Genomic DNA, 24,148 nt, shown 5'->3' with positions numbered 1-24,148 from the left:
AGAAACAAAACAAGAAAAGAAGAAAAAAATATTAACAGTATTTAATTACCGAGCAAGATAAGAATTAATTTATTTCACAAGAGAAAAAAAAGCTTATTAACAAGATTTAACAAGAAACAAAACAAGAAGAGAAGAAAAAATATTAACAGTATTTAATTACCAAACAAGACAAGATTTAATTTATTTAACAAGAGAAAAAAAGCTTTTGAAATTTAACGCATAATGTGCGCATTAAGCTACCGTTAATGCATACATCACCTAAATAAATTGGGGAAAACTCTTGATGCCGTGATTGAACGTATTACAAAAGTTAATCTGAAGACTGACTAGATGATGAGCATATAAACGACTTTCGAATTTTGACGATAACATTTATATAATTTGGTACGTCTAAATTACAACATTGAATAAAGACTTCCTTGGAATAATGAAATATAATTTGATTTCTCCACATTTTATTCTCAAATGCAGAATACTCCATTAAATATGATCGTACATGAAATAAAATATTTATTCGCACGAATTAAAAATAAAATACGAAAATTTACTTACCCTTTTTTTCTATAGAGAATAAAATGAGTGTTGTTGATAAAGATGGTTTTTTTTTCCTTTCGAGGATGGATATCGTTTTTATAACATCTGGTTATCTTTTAAACAGAAGGGAAATTCTCTCGGTTTGATCGATAAAAAGGAAATTTATGCAGATTATTTATTGTTCCCTGAGATTAGGAGATAAATTTATTCAAAAATAAATTTCACTTTTCATACAGAGATAATTAAAATGCACTGGGGTTCATTTTATATTTTTATTTTATTGGGCAAAAAAATTCGTATTGTCTTCGTAGCGTAAACATCGATATCCTAATCAATATGTAAACCTGAAGACATGAGCAATATTTAATAGCCAGCATGTCATGGGATAAAAATTAAGAGACTACACAAAAAAAAAAATTATCATATTTTATTCAAAAATAAATCAAATAGTCGAAAAAGTATGTTATGCAATTTAAATGCACAGTCAATAATGGAATCTAAGATTACCTTAAATATAACTGCTTAATACTGTATATAACATATTAAATGAAATCTGATGTATCGAGAGAAATATTCGTGATCATTGAAATATGCGGTAAATTGATGAAGCTGGTTTTAAGAATGCTTTTAGTTCTAATTAGTATTTTATCTCACCAGTTTAATTTTTTAGAACACAAAATTTTTTTATTCAATTATTTGTTTTGGAATTATTCAATTTTGTAAAAGCTTCTAAGTTTATCATCGATCTTATTTGATATAAAAAATAAAATAAAAACTAAACAATTAAATATTACAGAACGTACAATAAATTTCTTATTTGAGTGTTAAGATAGTCGTCATCACTAACCTTTTCTATGCATGAAAAATTTAGATTACACAAAAGCACTTGGATCACTCTTTCACTTCAAAATCACTCAAAACCTGCTTGGTTTTTGAATTAGTTATATGTAAAAGATTTTACAAAGCATATGAATATTGTATTGTTAAAAAAGACTAATTTAAGTTAAACTTAAACAATGTTACTTATTTGTAATGTTTATTAAATAAAATTTCTCTTATTGATCTAAAATTTCTCAAAAATATGATGAATGAAGGTGAAAATCTTATATTCTAAGCGATTCTATCCTAAAGATAACGTAGAAAGGGAATATTTTTTTTGTTAAAAGGGTTTTGTTAGTACTAATTTAAATTAGCTCAGTTTTTCAGTAAAATAATAATTTTTTTATTTTAAAATTTCTTTACGGTGATCATTACTGTGTCTCAATTTTATGTTTTATTTTACTTTTTTTACAATTATTCTAAAATATAAATTTAATTGATAATTAAATCACAAATTTATTAAAAACATTTCTTTCTTTTTTAATACAGTTTTTATTAAATCCCATTCGGATCTGTAAAGGGGAAATTTTGTAATCGAAATTTTAACCACTTTCCAACTAGCCAGTGTACTCAAATCTCTTTTTGCAACACTATGCCTGGGGACAATGAAGGTTTCTGTTGTATCATTGTAGCTACAGGAAGACTTTTATCACCAAATAAAATATTTTGTTTGTCCAAATCTTCGATCATTTTCGAATAACTTACGTACTGTAGTTCCAAATGCAGCTCTGTGTCTGAGAACAATATAAGTTTTAATTTTTTCTGACCACCACAAGCAGAATTTGTCTCTATTATCTTATCTGAAATGTATAGTTGATAAATATTTTGACCACTTTTTAGCTAACTAGTGTGTTTAAATTATAAATGTAATTCTGTGTTAGATGACAATACAAGTATCAATCGTTTTCTGAACTGCTCTGAACAGATTTTTTTAGCTATTTCAATGTCTAAGAGAACTTAAAGCCCATCGAAATTTCGATCCCCTACCAACAAGCTATCGTGCTCTAAGTTCCAACTAGTACCTGATGCTAATACAATTTAATATTATTTATTAAATCATGCTAATAAAGTTTATAGCGATATTTTCACTACTTTATTTATCGAAAATTAAGTAGTAACTCAAAGAAACTGGCAAACATAAAACTAAAATAAAAATTTGAAAAGCTATTTTTTTAAATGTTTTAAATTGGAAAAATGTTTTAATTTTTGTCTGACTATAATGGGTATTATAGGTCTCAACTAATATAGAGTAAGAAGCTTCTGTCACCTTCGAAAAATTACCCTTCCTCCTGACATCTTTCAAAAATGCTCTACATTTTTTATTAGGGCTCAGAAAAATAAAATTGTTTCCTATTTTTGTGTAATCCTATTAAGCTATTATCCACTTAAAAAACGTACTTTTAATAAATTGTAATTTGTTGTTTTTAAATGAACATGAAACGTTTTTACACCTGATATTATTTTTGCCCTTGCGTTTTTGATAAATTAAGGTCAGATTTTCATATTAGATTGCTTACTTATTATTAAACACTGCAAATTTAAAACGAAAATTAATTATTACCCCCCCCCTAAGAAATTAAATAATGATCTTTCCTGCTTCTACTATTTTAATTTAACTAACTGTGCCGTCGAAGTATACTATTGAAAAAAAAGTCCGTCCATTTAATTTACAACCAGAATATTAAAAAGGCTCTTTAAAACGAATCTTTATAAAATCCATCTCGTTGTCAGCCTTATTCAGCTGCCACTTTTGGCAAGATATGTCTGCTCTTAGCGAATAAGTAAACGTTGTATAAAATTAAGCTCTTATAGATGTCTGATTTAGAAAGGCGCCTCTGGCAACCCTATTTTTGCTCTTTCACTTAACCTTCATCGTCTTCCTGAGTTTCGATTTAAATATATTCATATATAAATGAGATGCAATAATAATAATAAATAAAAATCACTATAGAAAAGGATAGCGTCTATCTATATCTTTATTAATCAAGATCGGTTAAAACAAAAACAGCTTGCACTATTTGAAATTATTTAACTGCAGTTATACAGACAGCGTAGCGTTTCTTAAAGGAATTATGCTACTTAGAAATGAATAGAATAGATATCATTCCTATTTTAAATAGTGTACCATTGAACTGGAAACATTAACTTATTGTATGCAGAGTCATAAAGTGTAAGAAAGTGCACATCTGCGTAGGGCTCGTATGAAGCTTTATCATGGTGATATTAAAAATAATAATAATTAAATAACTTTAAATTTTTTTTAATTGCGCAGCATTGATAATTCAAAAACACTTTTGTTTTAAGCTAACGATGAAATGGGAAAGAAGGCAATAATATCCTCATGTCGAGGGGGGAAAAAAAACTTTATAAATCAAAAAAAAAAATTAGATAATTAGAAAATAAGATATATTTAAAAATTTTTAGACTTTTTTTTTATCTGGGTCCTAAAATGCAAAATTTTCTAATCGACACAAATGTTTTGTATATAAATAATGAAAATTTAATGATGATATAAAAAATTTGAAGGGTAAAAAAATTAACAAATTGAATTGGATTTTTTTTTTTAAATAGAGGTTTAAATATTAGCGATTCTATTCTAGGAATAACGAAGAAAGAGAATATTTTTTGTTAAAAGTTTTTTTGTTAGTACTGATTTATAACTTTGCTCTGTTTTTCACTGAAGAGTAAATTTTTTAATTTTAAAATTTTCATACTGCGATCATTACTGTAATTTAATGTTTTGACATATTTTTTGCAATTATTCTAAAGTATATTTTACTGACCACAATTAACTTAAATGAGAATGGTAAAAACTACTTTTTCATTTATTATACTATTCATATTATGAAGTATTTACATTTATTATACTATTCATATTATGAAGTATTTATATTCATTTAAAACATCCTATTTAAGGTAATCAATTTTTAAATTAACGTGAATTATTTTTGCACATGAAAATATTGTTTAAGAAAAAAAAATATTTTCATAATTAAATTGCAAATTTATTAAAAACATTTCTTTTATTTTTAATATAGTTTTAACAAATCACATTCGAATTTGTAATGGGGAAACATTGTAATCGAAATTATAACCACTTTCCAACTAGCCAGTGCATTCAAATCTCTTTTGCAACGACCTATACCTGGGGATAATGAAGGTTTCATTGGTATTGTCATAATGGTCTGAGATATTATTACTTTATTGTGTTTTCTATTTTTATTTTATTTCTTTAAATTAATTAAATTGTTTATTTTTTTTCCTTCTGTAAATTTTGGTTTAATAACACCAATTTTATAATTTTTTAAACTATTTTCCAGACATTTTCTTGCCGGTTTTCACGTTTTAAGATCCACTTTCTTTAATTTTCCTCTACTTAGTTTTATTCTTTTGACCCCTTCCCTTTTCTTCGTTTTCTTGCAATTTTTGTACTCAAGACTCACCACTTTTGCTTTCTGAGTCCTCAATCTAAATCTTTCCCCAAATCACTTTACAATGTACTTTCTAACACAAAATACAATTTTTTCACAAACTAACACAAATTACAAAATTGTTAACTCTCTAACAGGTATCATTATAGCTTTAGGAAGACTTTTATCTCCAAGTAAAGTATTTTGTTAGTCCAAATTTTCGATCTCACTTTCTAATAACTTAGGTATTACAATTTCAACTGCAGCTCTTTATCTGAGAACAATATAAGCTTTAATCTTTTTTTGACCACAAGCAGAATTTGTCTCTAGTATCGTTTCTGAAATTTATTGTTGATAAATATTTTGACAAATTTGGCAAGGCTCACAAAAAAAAAAAAAAAAAAATTTAAANAAAAAAAAAAAAAAAATGAACCATGCGTCACAAATAACAAAAATTTCATGTGTGAATTCGATTATTTTTTAAAATGTATTTTAGAACCAATGAGACCAGCTTTTCTTTAAAGAGGTTGAAATTTGTTGTAGTTGCATTTTAAATGCAGCTTAATTAACGAATATGTTTTTATTTAACTCCCTGAGCCTTAATTCTGGCTTTTTCCGATGCAGGCTTTTCTGCATCAAAAAACTATTTTCGTTATGTTATTGAATGTGAAAAGAGTGCGTAGCAGAAAACACTTCTATGCAATTTTACCCCGGGGCTCAACGCTTTTAGGGTTAATTGTTTTTTCCATTTTCCAATTGCACTAAATGAAATTTGTTTATTAATTCGTAGGTGAATCTACTAGTTTAGAGACAGATTATCCTTTTATTCTCTGACAAGTGGTGCTTTTTAAAGTGGAATTAACATAGATAATAGTGGGGTTTTTTAGACAAGACTAGTGAAAAAATTATGTCGTTTTTATTGAAAGAGCAAAAATGTGATCTAATTGCCTTGGCGCGGGAATCGGAATTAGAAGTAAATGAAGAGTTGAATAAATCCAAGATACGGAATTCAATATTAAATAATAAAGCTTATGAAAAGAAAGAAAAGTAGTTGGAACTAGAAGAATTGTTGAAAGAAATTAGAGAGAGAAATCGATAACAATCAGCGGCGTTTGGAATTTAAGTTTCAGGCAAATTTGAAAAGTTAAGAAAACATGGAGAAACCATACCGATAATAGATAGAGAAGGAATAAACTCACGGCATAGATATGCTTCCGATTTAATAAAAGCAATGCCAAGCTCTGATTCAAAGACTACTGACATAGTACTATACTTGGAGTCGTTTGAGAGACGGGCTAAAAGGCAAGCTATGGAAAAAACTGAATGTGTGTCACATGTCACATTTAGCACTTGTAACTAGGACTGGGCGATATTAGAAATTATATATCGTGATATATCGTCAGTTTTGCATCGCGATATAGCGATGTATCGCGATATAGTATTTTTGAATTTCATTTACTTTAAGGCACAGAAAGTCAGATTTCTATCAAGACTTCATACGCATATTGATTTAAATCAATTTATAAATTTGAAAATATATATGTTTTGCTAAAGAAAGATATTAAATAAATTGACTAAGATGTACAAATCTTACTTAAAATATTTATTGAAAAAATGTGTGTAGATACAGAATGAAATATTTGCACTTCTTTATCGTTTATAAGGTATAAGCAGTCTTAATTTAAGTTAACCCCTAAAACACCCTTAATGAAAAAAAATATTGTTATTAAACAAAAGCTGATTTTAAAATTTCAAAATATATTTTAATTAAAATAAAAGTTAGATTGACTAAAAGCCGAAGTTTAAAATTAAAAATGTTCGAATTTTAAACTAAAAAGTAAACATAAGATTTGTAATAATTTCTTAAAATTTTCGTTCTCTGAAAGATTTCTCAGTTTAAAAATAAAAAGGGAATTTTATAAAGATATCTAGCTGAAATTATTGAAAGAAAATTTAAAAAATTAAAAAAAAAGTTTGTTAAGAAATTCATTATACACTTAAAACAAAGTGTTAAAAATATTTTTTTTTTTTAAAAAAAAAAAACTTTTTTTAACAAATCAATATTTGCTTGTACTATTATGCGTAAATAATTACAGAATTATTAAGTTCGATCGTAATGTTCAAATTCTTAATGAAGAAGTAAACACAAGTTTTGTTATATTTTCTAAAAATGATCACGCAAATAACAAAAGATTTCTTAGTTTAAAAATAAAAAAATAAATAAAAGTGAAATTTATCAATATATTTACCTAACAGCATAGGAACAAAATTTAAAAAATAAGTTCGTTAAAAAATTATTTGTATGCTTAAAACAAAGAGCTAAATAAATTTTAGAAAAAAAATGCTTCTTAAACACTATTTTTATTATTATTTCATATAAATAATTAAATTAAATTAAATAATGACCGAATTATGAACGAAAAACAAAGTAAGGCAAAGTTTCTTAATTAAATTCTTAAAAATAAAAACAAAAGAATTGTGATATTCGGTAATATATTTAGCTAATTAACTAATAATATAAAACGAAAATTAAAAAAAAATAATGATTTTACTCTCTAATAAAACGAAGTAGTAATTGATAAAAAAAAAAAAAAAAAGAAATGAATAAAATTCGCAAACTTTTCAAATTCTTTTGAACAAATAAAGTTTATTGACTTATGTCCAAAAAATAAGTTTTGTTTTAACTTTATTTCTAAAAATAAAAACAACTCAAGATTTATAAATTTAAAATCAGTAATAGAAGCCCATTAAATTATTAGAAGTTTTATCCGAAAGGTTTTTAATAAATTAAAAGAAAGTAAAAAAATAACCTAACAAATTTATTTACTTTGTAATTTAATTCCTTATGGGTGCCTTAAATTAGATTTCCGATAATTTTCACATTTAAAAATATAAAAAAAGTTTTGTCAGAAAATAAATAAAAAACTTACCTAATTAATGAAGAAACTTTTCTTTATAAATTCTTTTCAATAATAGATTGCGTTCAGAACAAGGTTACGACGGCGATCACGAAGTTAATCCCATTGAAAATAATCTACAAGAAACGATTTCAAATCGCGAAGGTGCGAAAACGAACATGTGATATAACGATATAAGGTCTCAAAAGTGATTCTGATTCTACCGCTCATCAGTCAAGGCCGTCTCAACATAACGAAACAATATCGTCTTCCACAGCGCGAGTTGGCATCGGAACGTAAGAGAAAGTCCTTGCGTGTATCGCTATATCGTTATATCGTCTTCTTCACTCGACGGCTTAAATCAGATTTCTGATGCATCGCTTGGAATGAAAGTTGCTGTATCGGTTTGCCGATATAGGCGTTAAATCGATATGTCGCGATATATCGATTTATAGCCCAGTCCTACTTGTAACCAACAGACGTAGCTGAGCTAGAGACGCGACTTCTCGACGAAGAATACGAAAATTAGATTATGTGAAGAAACTTTTATATAAGCGGTTCAAACTGAGTGGTAAAGAATTTAAGACAGAAAAAGTGCAGCATCAGAAGAAGGCGAATAAAAAATGGAATGATTACAAAATGTTTTCAAGGATGAATTAAACGTACGAGATTTACAATGTATTATTGAATTAATAATCACAAATCAAATGAAAAGGAAAGAGTCATAAGAAGTTAAAAATAATTTCGCATCATGGTCTGTTAAGTATACCGATACTTTAAGATTCTCTATCTCAGTAAGCAAATTTTGAAAATTATTCAGAAGTCGCCAAATCTTAAATTCAGAAAAACGATACAAGTTTTCAAAGACCAAATGGTTTAATTGTAAAGGAGCAAACTCAGCTAGACATCATAATGAAAATATTAGTGTCAGAACCGTAAGAAGAAGTAGGATCAATCGCGCGGATTGAATAATTCTTATCTAAGCTACATTTCAAATTTTGCCAAATTAGCAGCAACGTTTATGGGTATCATTAAGTTCAAGAAAGGTGAAGTGGTACGAAGAACAAAAGAGGACATTTTCTAATTTAAAGAACGCTTTAAGCAATGCTTCAGCTTAATGTTCACTAAAATTGGGTAAACTAGTCCAGGTTCATACTGATGCGTTACCTAAAAGCACTTAAATGGTAATTTCAAGCCAATCAATTTTCTGTTTTCATTCCTAAGTATAATTTGAGCTAATTATTTTTTTCATCTTGTTAACGTTTCGTACGTTTAGAGCCAGAATACCTGGCTGAAACTAGGGAAGTTAGTGAGGTAAACAGAAGCATAGCAGATACAAATCGTATTTGAAATCCACCAATAAATAAGGAATAACAAGGTGTGCCATATTTTCCTTTCAAATGAAATACTGCTAACAATGGCTCATTCCAAGCAAAATCGACCAATAGTCGTTGCCGGCATGTCGCAGATTTTTATGATTTTGTTCTTTCTTGAAGAAAAGTGACGCTACATTTTTGAAAATTTATACAATACTACAAGGGGTTCGTTTTGAAAATTGACTGAATTTAATAAAATGGCGTAACTACAAATTTTGACTAGCGTGTTAAAAATGCCTCTATACTTTTTATTTCTGATGTAATTTATTAATTTTGGAGTCCTTAGAAAGAATCAGCACTAGGAATTTAAGCTATTAGATTACTTAAAATATTTATGTAAATTTTAAAATGTTTTATTACAGTAATTTTTGGAGAAAATTTTTTTTTGGCATATTTCAAGAACTTTTTATTGTGAAGTAGCACCTTTTATAAACTCAATTTTCTTTTCTCATAACGTTAAATACAATATCAACATAAAAAAATAATCAAGACGGTGTTTTTGTCTGTAAACAAAAAAGTTGTTTTTAGCCTAAGTAAATTAAGATTTTTACAGCACAAAAAAAAAATTTTTGACTTCAATTTTTTTTTCTTGCAATGTTATAGGTCAGGGGTGGCGAACCTTTATGCACCAACGTGCCATTTTTTCTAAAAAATTGCTTAATTTGGTCATAGACGTGCCGTCAAACAATTTTGACTTCGTGATTATTGGGAAAATAATAACACTAAATACTATTGACTCAAAACTCTTTATTTACTATGAAAAAGAATACATTTCGCAATGTCTCAGTTATACGCGTTATTCAACTTAAAGTAACATCAGTGAGACTTCTGTTGTTGCAGATTAGATGACAAATAACTTATATTAGGTTGTAAGATGTTATTTTAAGCAGGTCTGTAAAATTTTTTTTTGCTAGTTATTTATTGTTAGCTTGTTTTTTATGGTAATTAATTGTTTTTTGGCATTAATTGTATTTTTTTTGTTAATAATTGTTTATTTTTTTTATGTTTGTTTTTGTGAATTTTAATTTAATTGGTAAATTGCTTTACAGTGAATTTCGTGATCGGTGGCGTGCCCAAAATATTATGTGGTGTGCCATAAATGACACGCGTGCCATTGGTTCGCCATCCCTGTTATATGTGATAGTTTTAAATGTAAAAACAAAAATTTAAAATTGTTTTTTCGGCCAGCAAAAAAAAAAAGTAGTATTTAGCTAAAATAAATCAGTTTTTTTCTGTCCACTCTAGTAGGTTCTGCTCACCAACGATCGTAAATGGCCCTCATTCTTCATTGTTTTGTTCATTAATGGTCGATTAAATAAATCATTTTGTTTATAAAATATATAATTATTATAACTTTGTGTAAGTTTCTTTAGTTAATAGTAAAGAGAAGAAAGGATACCTGGATTTGATAAATAATCAGCAGTACTTGAGAAAAAATATTTAATACTCGAAAATATACCCTTTTAGCACTTCAAATTTCGACTATTCATTACATTTCTACCTGCTACAAAATGGTTCACAAATTATTTTTTACTTTAAAATTAATCGATATTATTTCACAAACAAACTATAGAAGTGTAATTTTTTTTATTCAATGTTTTGTAAATGTTTCGCACACCAATGTAATTTCAAGTTTTCTCAAGTCTTGCGCAACTAGACAATGCAACGTAATGCGGAAAAAAAAGAAGTCTGAAAAAATCACTTAAAATTTAAATATATTTCTAACAAATTAAAATTTAATGAACTAAGTTCAAAACATCGGGAAACTTTGTTATTTCGCGTATTTTTTTAAAAATTTGAAATTAAAACAGAAAAAAAAAATTTTTGGTTTTTTTTTACTCAAAAAATGCAATTTAACATTGTGTGAAAAGAATTGAGGTCAAGATATTTTGTTTTTTTGCCAAAAGAAAAACTTAATTTCGGCTAACAACCACTTATAACTTTGCTGACCAAAAACATCCTTTTTATTTTTTTTTACGCTAAAAATATGACATTTAACATAAGAATAAGTTCGAAAAACTTTTTTAGCCGTAAAGAAACCTTGAATTATTTTGGATGAAAACACTTTAATTTTTTTTTACTGACCAAAAACTAAAAATACCATCGCCACATTAAAAAAAAAACATTTAACATGAAAAATTAAGTTAAAAAACTTTTTTTGCTGTAAAGAAATCTTGATTTATTTTGGATAAAATAATTTTTTATTTTTTTAACCGACCAAAAGCAAAAAATACCCTCGTTATTCGTTGATTAAAATTGTCTTTTGCTGTAAACAAATCTTGAATTCTTTCGGCTTGAAACCACTTATTTTTTTTACTACCCAAAAACAAAAACATAATAAAAAATAAGATAAAATTTTGAGAAAAAATTGAGACAAAAAGAACTTTGTTTTTGTGCTATAAGTTATTTTTGCTAAAAATCGCTTTTTATTTTTTTACACATTGAAAAGTATATTAAACATCGTGAGGTCATAATAGTTACTTTCCAGCAAGAAAACCTTGAAATTTGAAAAAAAAAAAATTTTTAATGCAACTTTTTTTAAAAACTTTTATATTTACAGCTTTTTGACAGCTTAGCTACATAGTGTTGCCTTATTAAAAAAATAGGCTCATAAATTACAAATAGTCATTTTTAACGCACGAGCCACCTTCTGTAGTAATGCCAATTTCTTATTATTTGAAAAAATTTTCGAAATAGGCTCCTAATCATAGTTGTGGTCAGAAAAAAATTTTTCAGTCATTTTTCCTTAACTTCTCTTTTCCTTTTTAAAAAAAAAAAAAAAAAAAAAATTCATGAAAATCTGCGACACTGTCAAGACGTGTCTTAAATTTTGTAAATTGAGCCTAGAGTTGCATGGATTAGTGCAAAAATCGGGTACAATGAAATCACTCCCTTCGAATGTGTTAAAAATTTAGAAAAAATTTGCCTATCGATTGTGTTTTTAAATTTCACTTGGGTTTCAAGAGAAATTGGTGAATTTAGGCTTACTTTTGTTTTTACTAATTCCCTTCAAATTAAACTTTAACAAGATAGTAGTTATAATCATAATTATTAATAATAAAGTGAAATTACCAACCTAACTTAATTGTATTGTTATTTCGTTCAGCGCTTAGGTTATCAACGTTGACGTTAACGCACTCTGGCTGGCGGTGAAAACTATAATGGAAGGGCTAACTGTAGTTCGTCTCTAAGTCTTTTGCCATCTGCTGCTACAGAAACAAGAAATAGTGCATTTCATAGAGGGAAGCTTCTCTCTCCCCTTTTTTTTGCCGACCCAAGCCAAAACCCGGCTGAAATACAGACTCATCTCTACTTGAAATAGTTAAACTTCGTAACCTTAATCACCACTACTATTCCTGACAAATGGCGAGGGGAGATCGTTCCATACACAGACTGTAAATTATGTATTTAGTGAATTTAAGAAACTATTAAGGAATAAATAAGCATTGGATACACATAAGAAAGCACTTCTTTTGTGGTTTTATATCGAAGAATTATTTATACTTTTAACTTGACCCATAATACTTGTTATTAAAGCAAAATTGAACTAATGATCATAAAAAGAACACACTTTTAAACGATAAAAAAATATCAAGTACTAGTATATTACCATTTAACGAAACTTAGAACAGAGCCATGATCATCGCATGAGTTAAACAAATTGTATTCCAGAGTTTATTTTATATTTCCTCAAAGAAGCTGATTTATTCGTAGAATTATTTTTAAAAAAATCAAGAAATTAATTATTCGAAATTTTTCCTCACTTAACTTCTTTTATAAAAAACAAGTTTTGAGTATATTAAGTAAATTTAAAAAAAAAAAAAAAGCTTTTCTTCTTTTAAAAATTTAAAGGTATATTATGAACAAATAATTATTTTCGGATTTCCCATAGCAAAATTTAAAAATGGGAAGTATAATTTAAAATATATGCTTCACTCAGAATTCGTTGTTCTAAATAGCATAGGAGATAATTGCAGATAGACTTTATAATTATTCTTTTTATCATAAGATAATTTTGAATAACACAATTTGAAGCTAAACGTCGTCGCTGGTTTTTAATATAGCAAAAATAATACTAATTTAAATATTTAATTTTAACTGAAGTGATATTCAGGGTTGCCACTCTAACCTGAAAAAAAAAAATCCGTGTTTTCACTGTACATATTATATATTAAGAGGAAGCACACTATCACTGTGCTTTTGTGTGAGCTATACTGTTCTATCTCTACTAAATTTAATTACTGGAGAAACTTAAGGAACAACTGAAAATACTTTAAACAAATAATGTAATAGTAAATTAACTAGTTTAATAGAGCTGAAATATCATCCATTTTTTAGAAGCCGAAAATAAGAAACAAAATTCCCGGTTACTAAAGAAAAACCCAAATTCTGTTATTTTAGGTTATCTTAAAATTCCCTGTATTTTCCAGGTTCTCCCTGCAATGTGGCAACCCTGATATTGCATTTATTTTTATGCAACCAATTAACTTTACTTTTGAGTAAATCTCCGGAAAATCAGAATAAAAAACCATACCAATCTAAATAGCAGGTTATACTTTCAATAACTCTGGTGAAAATTATAGAAGTGTATCAAAATAAAATTATACAATTTTTAAGGGGACAAAAAAATTCCATTAATTTTTTTTTATTGTTCATTCTCTTTAAAGGAGATTAAAAAAAAATGTATGATGTTAAGTGAGCGCACATCCAAAGCAAGGAGTAGGCTGCTCAATGCAATAAATTTTCAAATCGCCACAATAAGTTCGATATTTGCTCTTAAGAGTGTTGTTGCACAAGTTCTGAAAAACCAATATCACCGAGAAATTAAGTAATAAAATAAAAGAGCAACGATAGTGTTTTTCTCCTTCATCAGTAACATATTACCATTAAAGATTAATAATAGACTTGATGTTATCGGCATCTTGTGGCACGCTAAGCACGCCCCCACACACTAAGTTAGGCTTTTTTGAGCCAAAGGGATATTCTCCCAAGACTATTACCTAAACTAGATCGAAACGGACAAAGATTTCTCAATTAAATTTTATTTTTGAATAAACACTTTACTTTCTTACAGCAAATTGGTTAAAGGAAAAATCAATTAACCAATAAGATACATTTTTAAAGACAAAGAATTATTTAAAAAAAAAAACAATATAGTTAATAATAAGGCACAATAGTTTTGATGACATAGTGACCTTTTTGTTGATTATATACAGTCACAAATTATACAAAATTTAAACAACTGTCGCAGAAAGTCTACAACTAGTTACTCAGGCAATCAACTTTGACAAATACTCATTGCGATTTTCAGGCGTATATTTTGCTAAGGATTCGAAAAATTCCAGGGTTTTGTTGTGGTTTACCTCTGCAATTTTCATTCCTTTTTGGATATTATCTCCTCTGAGATTTTCTGCATATTGTCTCTCATTGCAAAGCTCTTCATATGTTTTAGTTGTGTAGTAGCTCATTTCTTCCAAATGGGAGCGGTCAAGGATCAGCTCATAACTACCCTGGTTATTTTTACGAGCTGTTCTACCTTTAATTTGTATCTCCTCCTTTTCGTCTGAAGAGAAGAACGTCTGGATGACGTGCACACCGCCGTTTTCTTCAACACTTCTATCGTTCGACTTGTAGTCAATACCACGCCCCATAGTCTTTGTAGCTAGTGTCACAGTTCGTGCAACTCCAGCCTCGTTAATACGCCATTCTAAAGTTTTTGGATCTTCGTTTCCTGTAAGTGTATACAGACGATCGACGCTAGATTGATACTCCCTTTGGAATAACTCCATTTCTGTATCATTTTCGAAAAAAACCAATACAGCACGATTGAGGTGAACGTTTTTAGAAATACTTTCGAATATTTTTGTAAGCCAATTCGTTTTTGAGTTTAAAATAGATACATGTTCGAGGGGGTTAAAAACAAGCTTGAGCTCTCCAAAAAAGGATGGCATAGCAGACATGGTTTGAATACCGTAATTCTTCAAAGCGTTTTTTTCGGAGTCATTTAAATTCAATAGAGTTCCACTTACTCCCAGAATACTTTGGTATCGTAAAGGTAAGCTAGCATATGAGATAGAGCCTACTTTCACATGCAAAAATCCAAAATTTGAATAACTTTTATCATCATAGTTTTCCTTTTTAAGCCGAAAATAATTAAATGTATTCACATAAGATGCATACGTGTTTGTACAGTATTGGAAATATTTATCTTTTCGGCAAATAAATCCCTGCTGGTTGATTTTATACTCACCCTTACTATCAGCATCAATAAAAACATGTACCGCATCTCCAACCATTCTTTCCAATTCCTTTTCAAACAAAACAGAGGTAGTTTTCAAGAAATTTCTAAAATCTTCGTAATTTTCATCTTTTATTAACTCACTTATGAACACTCTGATCTGCTCCAAAATTCTTTTTTTTAAAAGAACTCCATTCTGTATAATTTCCCAGAGTTTCGGTTGGATTTTCAGTAGTGCTGGAATACCTACGTGTACAACAGGAGCGTAAACATTTCCGTAAAAATCCTCGGAGAAAAAAACATCCACCTCATCAATTAAAAGAACTACTCTTTCAGATTTCTGGATAGTACGAACAACCTGTGTTGGAAGTTTGTTTGAAACCAAATCAGTAATAATGGATCTTAAAGGTACCTCTACCCCATTAACTTTACGCGATAAAGTTTCATTAGCCATGAAGTCAAACGTATTGTAACTTATCTTGTTCTTTACACCGAATCTATTAAAAGTTTCGAAAAATGAATTGAACCTTGTTTTATCACGCTGTGCTAAATAAAAGCTATAACAAACGATACAAGCTTCATTATCTGTTAATGCAACTAAAGCTGAAATCAGAGCTAAAATGAGGGATTTTCCTTGACCCGTTAAGACTTGAGCAAAATGTTTAGGAACTCCAACAGAGTCTTTATCAACTCCCAAAAGCCTAAATATGCACAGAATTTGAACGCAGTGTGGCTCAATTTTGTTCTTTATACCAGACACATCCTCAGACTCTTGCATAGACCAAACTGCAGCTAAATTAGCCAACAAAACTGGTAATGAAGTCAGTTTAAAATCCGATGTCCACTGATGTAAAGGCAATTTTTTTACCTTTTTTAGTTGATTTTCCATGTCATTCAAAATTTCTGAAATTCCGAAGTTTTCCAAAGAAAGAAGCTTCTTAGAATATAAGACATAGCATTCTTTTAATATGGTTTTATCCATCATGGTTTCAAACCCACTTTTTTCAGCTTTACACACTTCTTGTTCGCAGAGATTTAAAGCAACCTGAATACCAATTTGATTTTGCTTTCTGACATAGACGTAGAAGTTTTCAACATTATCTAAACGTCTCTTGAAATCCGAGTAAGTATAGCTGTTCTGTACAACACAGTAAAAAGGTAGCGTGCAATCTCTCAAGAAATGCTCCAAGTCCGTATAATCAACTTGATCTTCAAAATGAGTAAAGGAGTGTCCAACAGCAAGGAGCAAATCACCTGCTGATTTTACACTATCTTCATCATTCCAGCCTTCTTTGTCCAGAGACATTCTTACAACATCCAACAAATTTTTTACTGCCTCAAGCAAAAAATGCTTTGGGATTGGTTTTTCATTCTTCATAAAAATTTCCACAAAATCTTCTGGTTCTATTACACGATAAGATGTAACATCGTTCTTTGTAATCTCTTCAACAGCTCCTTCTAACTCAGGGAAATAGGAGAATTTAGACATAAACCATTGAAAATTGATGCCTTGCAGATGCTTCAAAAACTCGTTGTATAACCTTAAAAATTTTATTCTTACAAGTACATCAATTTCTTTCAAAAATGCGTTTTGAACTATTTCCAATAACTTCTTCATGACCAATTCAACATCAGACTTAAATATGCTACATGGTATTGGAAGCTTTCCAACTATTGAATCTCTATGATCCCAATACTCATTATAAATCATTAATAGAGTAGCAAAATGATCAGATAGAGTATCTCTATCTTCAGAAATAAGTACACTGCTTATAATATCTATTTGTTTGTTTAAAATGCTATGATCAATGCTAGTTAAAACCGAATAAATTGTACTGATATAGGGAGAAATACGGGTAACGAACTGCATAATGTTATGAGTAGCTACACGACAAGTTTCATGTCGTTCTTCTCTAACATTTTGTATGAACTTTACAAACCCATTTAGTACTGGTAATGACAATTCTTTAAATCGGGCCGCGGAATTGTCACACAAAATAGGTTCGAGGCTAGAATCAACTATGTATAACCAAACAAGGCGTTCCTGAGACATGTTCTTAACTGTTTCCAAAAGAGATACATCTTCGTCTCCTTTTAACAACTTAAATGCATAATTGAAATTGTTTTGATAAAAATAAAGTCCTGGTTCAAAAAATTTAATAAGTTTACCCATTAAAAGATACTGTTGTTCGAGAGATATGTTTAAAGAATCGTTAGAAGACCACGTAATAGCTTCAACTGTAACGAGATCTCCATCATTAAAGGAAATTAATGTTTCGACTTGATTTGCGCTCTTGGAATATATGTCAGAGACTATATCATGCAAACATTTTAACAGGAAATAATAAATAGGGTGTGTAATGGATCCCAATTTCTTCAGAGATTTGATCTGATTTTCTGCCTCAATTCTTTTGAAAAATTTGTTCCACAAGTTTTTAACAAAATCTGCGAGGTGATTCTCATTTGGATACTGTTCATTCATGAATTCCAACAAATCAGCAAACAGTTTAATGTCTTTTTTGCTGATGAATAGAATTTTTCTATCAAGTAAATTGTTCACATTCACAACGAGGCAAACAAGTTTAAAACTTTTATTTGGGCATTCATTGATTAAATTCTTTCGGTGAATATCGATTCCCTCCTTACAAACATTTCTTATTCTTCCGAATAAATCAGGCATATCAGTCTTAACACAACATTTTGGGAAATGATGATTTCGAGTTGAAAGTTTAGATTCTACCTGTCTCAAACGTTCTGCATGATATTTGACTTCATTTGATATGCTTTCAATTTGGATTATTTCTTTCAATAATAATAAAGGTTGATCCAAGGACAAATTATGAGACCTTACTATATTCAGAAGCTGTAAAAAATCTTCTCTGCAACAAAAATCATCTGAAATATTCTTAGCTCTTTCTTTTAGAATTAACAGGAAACTGTCATAAGCTTCGTTTCTTTTAAATAATAACTCATCTTCATATATCTTAGTAATCGTAATCAGTTCCAACAGTTTCTTTTGATTACGATGGAACGAATAAGAGTAATTAAGTTCTTCTTCATCTGAGATCTCAATTCTCGCTACAAATGGGTCACAATTCTTTGAATCAACGCAATTTACAACCAAAAAACTTTCCACACCAAGAGCTCCAAAATATAACTGACAGCAAACATCGGAAAAATTAAGAACAATATTTCCAGAATAATGCAGTTTACCAAACTTCTTTTCTATCTTTACATACTGTTTTCTATCGTGACTAAATAATTCTTGACAACTGAAATCTTTAGATTCATTTTGGCTAGCGTGATTTTTCGTTTTATTAAAGATATTCCAACTAGAATTCCAGGAGCCATCACCAGATGTTCGAACTTGATCTGATTGGTATTTGAGGTTTTCGTCCTCACTTAATCTCTGCTGTATTGTTTTCGTATTTAAGACCTGACCTTTACTCCAACTATTAAAATCATTTTCATGAATATTCGCATTGATTGTTGTCGTTTCCGAAATTCGGGACAAATTTCCCCACTCATTCTGTCTGCTATCAAGTTCTTTATCAATATTAAAGAACTCGTTTGAAGGTATATTTTCATTGCTTGGTTGCCTTACAGCGTGCCTTTCAAACTGTTTTTTTAGCACATCGAACACAGATCTAACTTTCGGTAAAGATTGAAACACCTTGTTGGATTGGACAGTTAATTCTTCATGCTGATCTTCGTCATTTGATCTTTTTTCTTCCATTGCATTGAAGCTTTTCTAATATATTTAAGAGAGTCAACTGATTTTCTAATGATTCCCTAAAAAGAAAAAATAATATTAAGCAAATATAAGCAATTATTAAATGAAGCATTACACACATCCTTTATCACACAATTTAAACAGGTTAAAACAATAAAATGAAGAATGGAAAACCGTTTTAAGTAGAATTTAAAAAAAAGTAAATATTGGTATTATATGTTTCATAAGGAGCTGTTAGAAATTATAAACGATTTAATTACAGTCGTAAAAATTAGTTGTTAACTATAAGAAATATACCAAGTTTTATTTTATTTTATTTACTGTACACTTTAATAGATCGAAATTTACATGAACTATGTTATTAACAGATTGAAAACTTTATATGCTTAAGAAAATACAAAAATGGGCAGAAGTAACAAAACAAAAATAATTAAAAAAAAAAAAAAACGTTAAGTTGCCGATAAAAAAAAAGGCGAGAAAGAAAGATGAAAAACAGATCAAGGGGGGGGGGAAATAGTTGGCTGATAGGTAAATCAGGGTAAAATGCATTTCCACGTTTAATGGAAAACTGGGGAGCAGCTAATCTCGTTGACAAGGGAATCATCAGTATTCAAATTAATAAAGTAAGGTTCCAGGGTGTCAACATGCCAATAGCATTAATCATTTGAATTCTGATTCTCTTGTCAACGACAGTAGTTCCTCCCAACCTCCCCATAACGCGTGGAAATGCATTTTACTATGACTTGTCTCTCAGGCACTGTTTTTTTTTCTTCCTCTCTTGATCAGTTTTTCATCTTTTTTTTTTCTCTTGGCTTCGGTGGTATTTCTAGTTTTGTTCTTAACTTTTATTTTTACCTTTTTCGTTGGCAACTTTCAAGTTTTTTTCCCCAAAACTTTTTTGTTCCGCTACGTCTGTCAGTCAAGTCATTGAAATGGGTGAATATTTTTGATGCGATTGAACATATCGACGGTCATTCCATTTAAGTATTACTTTGAAGCATATAAAGCTTTCAATCAGGAAATATTTCACCGTTTCAGTTTCTTATCATTATTTAATTTAAGAACAATGTTTGTACAATCTTACACTTCTACATATTTAAATTTTCTCTGCTGACAGATGTGGCCATAAGAATCTCACACAATCACTACGACTCACATAATCAATATTACAGTTCCAATTTTTTTTCAAGTTAATACATACCCTATTATGTTAATACATTTTTCGTTAAAATAACTTTTTGACAATATCATTGATTTTCTAAAATAAATATACAAATGCAGATATTAAAGGACTTGTAATTCAATTCGGGAATTAAAATTAACAGTATGTGTCAATAAGAACTTTCGAAAAATAATTATACTCAATATGCTATTATCATCTTAGCTTCATTAAAAAATGCGCTATAATATTCCAATCTGCAGTCCACTGGAAAAGATTCCATAGCACAGGGGTTACCAATTTTTTTCGGCTATAAAACCCTAAATAATCAAACTTCCATCGTCGGAACCCCGATTTTATAAAAAAAAATTTATTAACGTCATTGCAAACGTTATAACCTATAAAAGACTATTTTTAAATATTAAATTGGAGGTATTAAGATTTTTAATTGTTTTACAATTAATAATCTTAAAAGTATGTTTATGTCTGCTAGTTGAATTCGTAGTCCTTCTGCTATATCAAGTATAGCTATGAATTTGGTTTTGGTACATATACAAAAGCTTGGCGCATGTACATATGTCCGGTTGAAAATGGTAATTAGGGAAACTCATTTCTTTACCTAAGAATTTAGATATTTTATTTTGATTTTAATACTCATGTAATGTCTATAAATGTTTCTTTTTATAATTTGACCAACATATTGTTATTAGAAATATTATATTTTCTTTTAAAAAATACCATTTCTATTTCATTGAAATAATTTCATAAAAGAAACCGAAAAATTTAATAAATTATGAATTATAGGATGGATTTTAATACAATAATTCTAACGTCCAAATGACTTTTTGATAGTTTTTCTTACTAATTTTAGTTTTTTTAAAATTGATACATTTAATACGTATGATTCGCAAGTATTGAATCACATATTTAAATGATCAATTTTGACGTGCCTCATTATTTGCGCCAATTAAATCGTTATATTGAATCGTTTTTTCGGCAGTTATTGCAGCAGATTTCTACATGGTTTTTTGAAAATTCTAATATTTTTAGCAAGGTATTATTACGACACATGAAACTGAAACACGCTTTTAAATTCTCTTTTTGATGCGTTCTGATAGTGCCAATTTAATCCTGATACGCTTTTCCACGTGATTTTTAAAATGTCGGAATTTTTACTACAATATTACTACAACACAGAATGTTCGAATTGTGCATTTAAATAAATCACTTTCTGACACGCTTTATTTCAGTTGATTTCATAGCAAATTTAAGTGATTTTTTTAATCATCTTTTCTTTGGCAGTTTTTGTTAAACTTTCCCACGCGATTTTGAAAATCCAGCATTTTAACTACAGTATTATTATAGCACGTGTGACTTTCTAATCACCTATTTAATAAATACTTTTTGATGCAATTTACTCGTGTCGATTTCACCACAAATACAAGATATTTTTCTATCATTTTTTTCGGCACTTAGCACACTGTGCGTACGAGATACCATGCCGCCACACTGTATTCAAACGATATTCGAAAAGTGGAGGCAACGCAAATTTTTAATTGCTCACTCTTAGTAATTTCGTCTCTTAATCTTTGTAACTTAAAAAGTGCTTTATTTAGATATAAAAAATTAAGCATTTATTATTTCTAAAAATTTACTACATATAAATATCTTAATGTTGAAGTAATTTAATTAATTTTGAATCTTGTTTTGCACTATAATGGTTTTGTTTTAAATTTAAATCATTTTAAACTATATTCATTTTCTTTCATTAAAATATTTAATTTACTACTAAGTTGACTTATCATCAAAAGGATTAAATGCATAGAACACCAATGTTTAAATAAAAATTAACATTACGAACAATTAAACTTTAAAGTAACAAAAAGGTATTTTTCTGCAAGTTCATTGCATGCATAGAAAAACAAAATGCACTGAAATTTAAGCAGACAGGTAAGATAGCACCGTTTTTCAGTAAATATATTTCTATATTTTTTTTTCAAACAAACTTTTTGTAGGCCTAATAAAGGGATAAATAAAAGTCAGGTAAATAATCTATTTATAGGTCTAATAATGGGCTATAGAAAAAAAATCAAGACATTACCAGAGAACATTTAAAACGAAAAAATGACACAAAATAAAAAGGTATTATTAAATGTACTTCAGTATAATAACGGAAATTTTTTAAAGAAAAATATAAAACAAAACAGCCTCTTGTTAATTTCAAAATTACTTGGTTTTGAACACAACGTTTAAGCAGTTTCCAAAATAATTTTCTGAATTGGACACGGAACAACTCAAAATAATTTGATAATTTTTATATATAGTCACTTTTCATGAAAAAAGAATTACCAGTATCAGGTTGCTCAGTGTTTCTCACACTTTTTTGACTGCAGTCCGGTAGGAGGTTTCAAAATCTTTCGTGATTCACCACCTTATGAAAAAAAAAAACTCATTTATTGGCAGAATTTTTTTTATTTCATACGAAAAATTTCAAAACAATTATACCAAGAAAAATATAAGTAATTAAAAAATTAACAGTTATATTCATTTATAACTTTAGTAAACTTTGATTCTACATATTTTGTCCTCAGTACGAAGGATGACATTGTTTGTTATCACCTTGGCCAAAGGATACGAGAGCTCTTTGTTCGCCAAGGTCATCACATATCAATTTAAAATTAGGAGGTAATGATGCTACTTTTTTTTCTCACATGAGGTTTGACATCCAATCTGTTTCGATACTTATTTTTTAAGTACACCCAGGCTGAGAACACAGGTTCACAAGCATAATCGGTGACAAAAGCTTGAAAATTCGTATCGCTTTTTCGCTTACTCTTGAATAGTCTTTTTAATAGCGCTACCAAAAATGGTTCAGTTTTAAAACACTTTTTGCTGATCGGTCAATTCGGCATGTGGACAACAAGTAAAGTGCAAGTGCGTGCGTGGAAAGACTTAGCAATGTTAGCAGCACAACGCGTTGGTGCTAAAGCTATATGAAAAGAGTATAAATACACACTCAATCACTATTGCTTGTGTCTAACTGATGCAAAATAAAAGAAGTTAAAAAATATTTTTGTACATTGAAATTTATTTAGCGACCCTGCAAAATTTTTCTACGACCAGGTCGGGATCCACACTTTAGAAGATAGCTAACATCCATTCCTGCCAATAACTAATAATCGAGTTCAAAACATTCTTAATTAAATAATTTTATAAAATAGATCTTCAATAACTTTAAAACTAAAATACAACTTAGCATTTTATTAAAAAAAGCAATTCAATGAATGCTCCCTTAATCTATTGTTTAAAAATTCCTTGATTATGGTATTGTTAACAGGGGTCAATCCCTTATAACATCAAAGGAAAAAGACAAATCAATAATTATTTAAAACTACATAAACTCTACTCAACAAATGTGTTACTGCAGCATCAGAAAATAATAAATAAATCCTTGAATACATTCCATCGTAGCAGACCTTCTCAAAACCTTGTTATGTCGAATTCTCTTTTCGAAATAAAAAAATTAATATTTTCGGAAAAATTGCAATGTAAGTTTATTGTAGTTAAATTTTTTTTCTATTTAATGCATAATTATTTTTTTCTTACTTTTAAAAATAAAATTTTAATTGTTGCATTTAGACTTATAGCCAACAATCATTACATACATATTTGTTAGTTGTTATCCTCATGTTTCCTTGATCTACTTTTTAGAGTAGCATTTTAGAATATATTTTCCTACTTTTCAAAACATATTTAGCTCTGAACTTATTTTGAAAATTTCTCTTCAACTTTGAAACATCGAGAGTAAACTGTATTTTAACCACCAATATATATGGATAAATTAAATTTACAAGTAATGCATTTTATAATGTCCGAAGTTTGAGCAAAAAAATTTTGACACTTTTTCGGTTTCAAAACTTTT

At 28.7% G+C, this 24,148-nt stretch overlaps 1 protein-coding gene across 2 annotated transcripts; it reads right to left on the bottom strand.

Moving 5' to 3' along the window:
* Positions 1–14,120: 14,120 nt before the first annotated feature.
* Positions 14,121–22,658, bottom strand: LOC107449419 (uncharacterized). Of its 2 annotated transcripts, none has more exons than XM_043049019.2 (2): positions 22,576–22,658; positions 14,121–19,126 (listed from the first exon to the last, which is right to left on the bottom strand). In XM_043049019.2, the coding sequence occupies exon 2, from the start codon at positions 19,068–19,070 to the stop codon at positions 14,367–14,369; it is 4,704 nt and encodes a 1,567-aa protein (XP_042904953.1). In that variant the 5' UTR covers positions 19,071–19,126; positions 22,576–22,658; the 3' UTR covers positions 14,121–14,366. The 2 variants fall into 2 exon arrangements, with proteins under 2 accessions (XP_042904953.1, XP_042904951.1); XM_043049017.2 differs by having other exon boundaries at positions 14,121–19,115.
* Between the last annotated feature and the right edge of the window lie 1,490 nt (positions 22,659–24,148).

The sequence above is a fragment of the Parasteatoda tepidariorum genome, chromosome 2 (assembly GCF_043381705.1).
Source record: "Parasteatoda tepidariorum isolate YZ-2023 chromosome 2, CAS_Ptep_4.0, whole genome shotgun sequence".
Classification (NCBI taxonomy): Eukaryota; Metazoa; Arthropoda; class Arachnida; order Araneae; family Theridiidae; genus Parasteatoda; species Parasteatoda tepidariorum.
This window is presented reverse-complemented; position numbering and strand designations above follow the sequence as displayed.

What these genes read in the sequence shown, in the direction of transcription:
- LOC107449419 (XM_043049019.2), bottom strand. Translation starts at nt 19,070, where the DNA reads ATGGAAGAAAAAAGATCAAATGACGAAGATCAGCATGAAGAATTAACT.